This window comes from Ornithodoros turicata, chromosome 5, assembly GCF_037126465.1.
Source record: "Ornithodoros turicata isolate Travis chromosome 5, ASM3712646v1, whole genome shotgun sequence".
Classification (NCBI taxonomy): Eukaryota; Metazoa; Arthropoda; class Arachnida; order Ixodida; family Argasidae; genus Ornithodoros; species Ornithodoros turicata.
Genome location: NC_088205.1, coordinates 49640677 through 49646676, shown reverse-complemented (window position 1 = coordinate 49646676; position 6000 = coordinate 49640677). Strand labels below are relative to the sequence as shown.

The 6000-nt window shown below is 47.0% G+C and overlaps 1 protein-coding gene across 2 annotated transcripts in view; it reads left to right on the top strand.

The window, feature by feature from the left end:
* Positions 1-531: 531 nt before the first annotated feature.
* Positions 532-6000, top strand: part of LOC135394454 (lysosomal-associated transmembrane protein 4A-like) — an 83427-nt gene continuing 77958 nt past the window's right edge. For both annotated transcript variants that reach the window (XR_010422910.1, XM_064625186.1), the window contains exon 1: positions 532-711. Coding sequence is in view for 1 of the 2 variants with exons in the window: in XM_064625186.1 (XP_064481256.1) it covers positions 634-711 (78 nt within the window). In the remaining variant the exon portion in view is untranslated. The remainder of the gene's footprint in view (positions 712-6000) is intronic.

Sequence of the window (6000 nt, the reverse complement as noted above, 5' to 3'; positions counted from 1 at the left end):
CGTAATACCGAACTTGTGCGCGAAGGTAATTCAGAGAAATGAATGTGGCACTTGCTTCCGCAGAGAACACCGTGTACCATGCTAGCAATGCATGCAAAAAAGCGCTCGAGTGTTCGCACATATATTGATGACAATAGTACCTGTGTAGTGTAACATGTTCTTTCAAGCATATTATGTACTCAAACTGTATTTGCCGCCGGGTAAAATGCAAGTGTGCTCGATTGAACGTCGGAAGAGCGATCAAGCAACCTGCATCCAGTGCTCGTTTTGGGCAAAAAAAACACTTCATAATGGTCAAATAAATGTACAGAATGGACGCCAATTTATTCCTTGATGAAGAGTGACTCACCTGTATAAGTTTACGCCCTGTAGCCTTGCCAGTACGGTTGGTACGACCGTAATTGCAAGAAGTTGCCATGATCGCTGCGGCGGCTGTTGTGGGCACCGTAAGATGGCGGCCGGTTTCTTCACGCTCGCGCTCCCTATCCGCGATCCAGCCTTTTACAATCGAGATCAGTGTGAAACACGGACAGCAAGCATCCAGGATCATCATCAACATCATCATCGCGGCGTGTTTTGGTTGTGCTGTTCCTGCCTTTGAATACATTGATTACGCGCATAAGGAGCGCAAACATGAAGTTCATGAAAACCTGCTGTTGTGGTTGTTGTACAGTTGAGACTGGAACCAAAATACTTGGCATCCTCGGAGCTGTAAGTGCAGCTCTCTCTCAGCGTATATCCGCATGTGCTTGAGACACTTATCGCACAGCTGCGAGTTCCTTCTCTGGCAGCTGTCACTATATGTTGACAACGAAAATTCATGAGGAGGAGGTGTCCGAAACAGAGGTTGTTTGCAGGCCGTTGAAGCAGCTAAAAAAAGAAAAGCACGACACAGAAGGTTATCGGCGTTAGTGTCACCACTGAACGGAGAGCGGCGTTCTTCTCGTCTGCTTTGTGACCACACGTGGATCAATATACAGGGTGTGTGCAGAAAAACGTGACCCGCATTTTTACGTGTAACTCGTTGTCTACTTACCCGATGAACTTCCGGTGGCGTACGATGGCGTATTTATGCGTGCGAAAGCTACAAAAAATCCTGGAAGCCATACTTAGCGTAAAAAAAATAAACAGAGCGCGAAAACATGGGCTTCCATGCATTAGAATAGGGCGGTCATCACAGTGCATGGTAGTGCATTTCGGTCTCAGGAAAGTTATGTGCAGGCACCGCTAGGGGTACTGCCGAAAAGCATCCATGTGGGACAATCATAGGCGCCGACTGCGGGGGGGCGCGTGGGACCTTGCCCCCCCCCCCCCCCCCCGGAACATGAACTGGGTGGGGGTGGAAGGCGCCTCCCCTGGGAAGTCCCGCTAAGAGACTGACACCAACCTTTGGGGCTCGGCACGCCCGGGTCAAAAGAGCGAAGCGGCACCAACTCCAAAAATGCATGTTGCAATTTGTAGAATATGTATCCGCCCACCATACTCATTATCACAGTAGTAGGTGAGGCGAAGAAACAGAGGATGACACAACACATAGCCCTGAATTTCGCCCAAAGCAATCAGATCAATGAAACGAAGCAGACGAAAACGTACCAGCAGCTGACAGTGAGGTGTACGGTAGGATCTTCGGAACGCATATCCGTTGGGAGCGGGTTCAACTCCCGCTGCTCCGTTTCATTGACCATATTCATTATATTGCGCGCATTTCGGGTCAAACATCGAGGATTCAATGCATTTTGTTCCTTTTGCACTCAGTTTTCAAAGGCGTAATGCCTTCAGTTGTGCACATGTTCACTGTTTACATTCTCTCTGTTTTTTTTTCTGTTCTTCCTTCCTCTTATTTCTATACCAGTTCTGCATACATCATAGGATCCCGCAGGAGTGTGTGATTCTTCAGCTTTAGCTTTGTGTTCTTCAGTTTTCTTTCCTTCATTTTGTTTTCTTTCGCTTTCTTTTTTCTTTGCCTCTCTTGTCTTCCCCCTTTCACCTTTTTTTTTTTTGAATAGCAAGCCGACATCCACCTGTCTTACATTTCTTTTCTTTTTTGTTCCTAATAAACAAAGCCCCCCCGCCAGAGTACTTACTTCGCGGTGCGCCCTTGCCCCCCCCCCCCCCCTCTTCCCGGGAAAAAGAAAACTCTCCGCCTCTGTGGGACATCTTTCGATTTATGCACCGACAGCTCCCCTAGTGGTACTAGAACACAACTCTACTACGTCCACGATGCTGCCCTATTCCGATGCACGGAGGCCGACGTTTTCGTTGCTCCGTTTATTTTTTAAGCTGAATATGGCTTCCACAAATTTTCTGCAGATTTGGCACGCACAAATGTGCCATCGTGCGCCACCGGAAGTTCGTTAGCAAGGTAGACAACAAGCTATGTGCCTAAATGTGGGTCATGTTTTTCTGCACACACCCTGTATTGTTAGACGCTCTTGTGAGTGGTTCGCTTGTTGCTCTGGCTGTGTGGATTTGTTTTCTCTGTTCACGGGCAACCTTGCACGTTTACTGTGTTTCCAGCGACGGTATTAGCTACCAGGGAAAGTGTACGGAAAGGGCACAGCCAAAATTTCAGCTTTTTCTTTGAATGCGGGACCAGTAATTTCCCCCAAAATTCACTTATTGGGGGGTGCCAACCTTTCCTACGGGGGGAGTGGGGGGGTATGATTGATGAAGGTTCCACTTAAGGAATTTTTCTTAGACACGGATCGTGGCCCAATGGAGACATCTCTGCACAGCTTTCCTGTTTTATCTGTATATGTTATTACGTTAGAACACAGTACATTAGAATACAGATTCATTATGAGTGGCATTTCAACATTAAGAAGCATAATCATATGACCAACAAAGAAAAAAAGACTAGCACCTTGTCTCACGAAGCTCAATGAATACCTAGCAACTAACGGCGAAAACCTTAGATGAAGAAAACGAGAATACCTCGCTTGATTGAGTTGGGCGCAAATGGTTCTTGGTGATCCACATTGAGTTTGCGTGCCTGCACGCATTTTTGGGCGTATATGCACGCAGTTTATGCATTGAACAGTCACTTTCAAATGATTTGGGACAAATGCATGGTATGAGCATCTGTATGACTGTGGTCCTACAGCCAAAGTTTGAGAGTACAGAATGTGATTCGCTGCACCCGACTTCCTACCAGTACGTGTTGGTGGCCGAGCAGAGTGGTGCCACCTGAGAAATTTCAGGGGGGTGTTGCAAAAATGCAGGGGGAGGGGGGTGTAGGGAAATCTCTGTGCGGAATGTGTTTGAAGCTGACGTAGCAATCGTTTCGTCATGGGCGCTTCCCTCTTCTGTACGCACGTTTCTTTGGCTTCCCTGTTCACAATGAGAAAACATCGGCGGCACTCTTCCGGGCATGGCTTGAAGGGAACATTCCTCGAGTCTGAGCTAAAAATGTAGTGAACAAATGCAAAACAGCGACTCAGAAAGGATTCATTTCATTTTGACATTTGAGTTTGGTGCTTGGTAGGTATCAATATGGGGTAAGTTCGCCAATCATCCTAATATACATGTATAGTGACAACGCACGACACGTTGATGACAATACATCCTGGCAGTTACCATGGGGCAGGGACCTAAGTGCAACGTACCTACCACGTTAGTGTTGGCTACTGACACTAATCTGATATGGCAGAGGCAGGGACCATCCCAGTGTAGGATACTGTGGGATGATCGCAAAGTTTCTGTGGTGGGTAGCTTTGCGGGACTACCCACAACCATTCCAAATACAGAGCATGAGGGACCGCTGCACACCCCTCCCTGTCCTATACCACAATAGTCTTTCCCCCTCCCCTTTGTGCACGGAGCCGCAACCCCTGAGCAGGCTAACCACCCTGGCAACGGCGAGCTCTTTCATCGGCTCCACCACCACGGAATCCTATCACCAGCTCTTTTGTCCTAGTGGTTACAATGATGGCATGTTCTACGCCAAGACCGGGAGGTGATACAGGTTCAAATCCGGGTGTCGGCTGTGCTGTCTTGGTGTTTTACCTGGTTTTTCCTCAGACATACTCTGAGACAAATGTTGGCACGGTACCCCGTGATGTCGGCCCCGGACGCACGGTCCCCCTACGAAAGCTGTGACGTTGTCCGCCTAAGCGTGGGCCACAACGGCATGCAGTTCCATCATCACCACCCAGACTCCTGCTGGCGTGGTCCTGCTGGGCACCAGAAACCGAGGAGTCAGGCAACTCTCTTTGATCTTGGCGCTGCGGAACGGGCATTGTCAAATTTAGGAGGCTATGGTAGTATAAGGCAGCAGGCAAGCTGTTAATATTGTCAGCTGAATTTGAAGGCTTATTCAGAAAGAAATCTACATTGCAAAATATTGCTCAAAGTATTTTTTAGTCACAACGAAAGTTGTGATGAAAGCACGCCTGGGGGAAGCAACTGCCCATTCGTCGAGCAACAGTGTTCAGTGTCCCCAACCCCAAAGCATTGGCTAAGTAGCCAGCTTTGTGAACTGTCTTTGAAAAGTTTGTTTAAATGAGGTAATTCCTGACATATATTCTCTCAAAATGCAAGAACATTGGTACATCGTGGAAATGAATTGTCAGCAGATAGATACAACAGTTAATGCAGAACTGTCAGCAGATTCACTATGAGAGTCACCTACGCAAAAATTCGTCACGTCCAGTGAGCCGGCGTGGTGATGATAGTGGTCTACAGATGTCGCTGTACGCTTCCATTGTTATTGACATGTTTATGTTTGCTGCCCTACATGGCAGGAACTGCAAAGCTCATGTCGGGTCTTAGACACAGGGGTGCTTGTAATATTAAATTCTAATTTTCTAAAAAAAACAACGAGGTGGATTTGAACGAAATTTGTGGCATTTGTATAATGAGCACCCAGGCTGTCAAATGTGCCACTAGTAGAAAATTGTATGCCTGCTCCTTTACAGTACTTATTACTTACTTTTACTTAGTACTTTTAGTACTCTTACTTTTAGTACTTTTATTCAGCCTTTATAAAACCTGCCACATCACTATTGAGTGTCCTGCCCCGTGTCGTAACAAGAAGGACCGGAGACAGGGTAATTCGGCAATGACCCAGATACAAGCCGAGCAAGGACATCCTAATCGCAGCCCTCTCAGACAGAAGGGCTCAGAAGGAAGACAAATGCAACAGGTTATTAACCAGTCGTGATACATTTTGTTAACTCCATCCTGGAAGTTTAAAATGGAGGGCCCCTAAAACGCCTGATGCAGGGTCAACGCACTGCGGTACCGCAAATTTAAGGTCCTGCGAACAATTGTCAGATCCTGGCTCCTCACAAATTCACGAATTTGTGAGACCGCGAGCTTAGCCACTTATACAGTACATGAGAGCTGGAAAGAGAGAAGCAAGGGAAAAAGCAGAAAATTTATCGAGTTGTTCTCGCATTTCGCTTGAAATTCAGAATGAAAACAAGGAAGCAATACTTTTTAAGGGAACTATGCACGGCCATGAATGTCTACTGGAGCCTGTGGTTTGTACTAAATTTGTATTTTTGTTGACAAACTATGGACCGCAGAAACTTTTGATGCCTCGCACAAACAATGTGTCTAAGAAAGAAAAAAAAAGAAAGAAAGAACAAGGGACCGGCCTCAGAATAAACTGTTGTCTCTACCTTTCCATGTGAGGTAGAGCTGGAAGACTTCGTATACCAAAAGAAACAATGGGAACACAATGGGGCCATAGTCTTCTGAGCACGCTGTATTGCCCAACTGGTTCCCAGTCGTGTAGGAGAGAGGGAGGTAGAGAGCAAGAGAACATAAGATTGTCCCACGACGGTGCCCTGATCATTTCCTGACTGACAATCACGTGACCAGGAATATAGGATCGTATCCCGGTGCTGCTCCAATCACTTCCGATAATCTGTCACATGACCCAGCGCGGTAACGGATTTCTCTTGCCCGACTGCTAGGCTCTGTCTGTAGCAATCACGTGACTCACAGTTCCGAATCTGGCCAATGGTGTGGCTCGATCAGTCGGCCGTGTTTGCA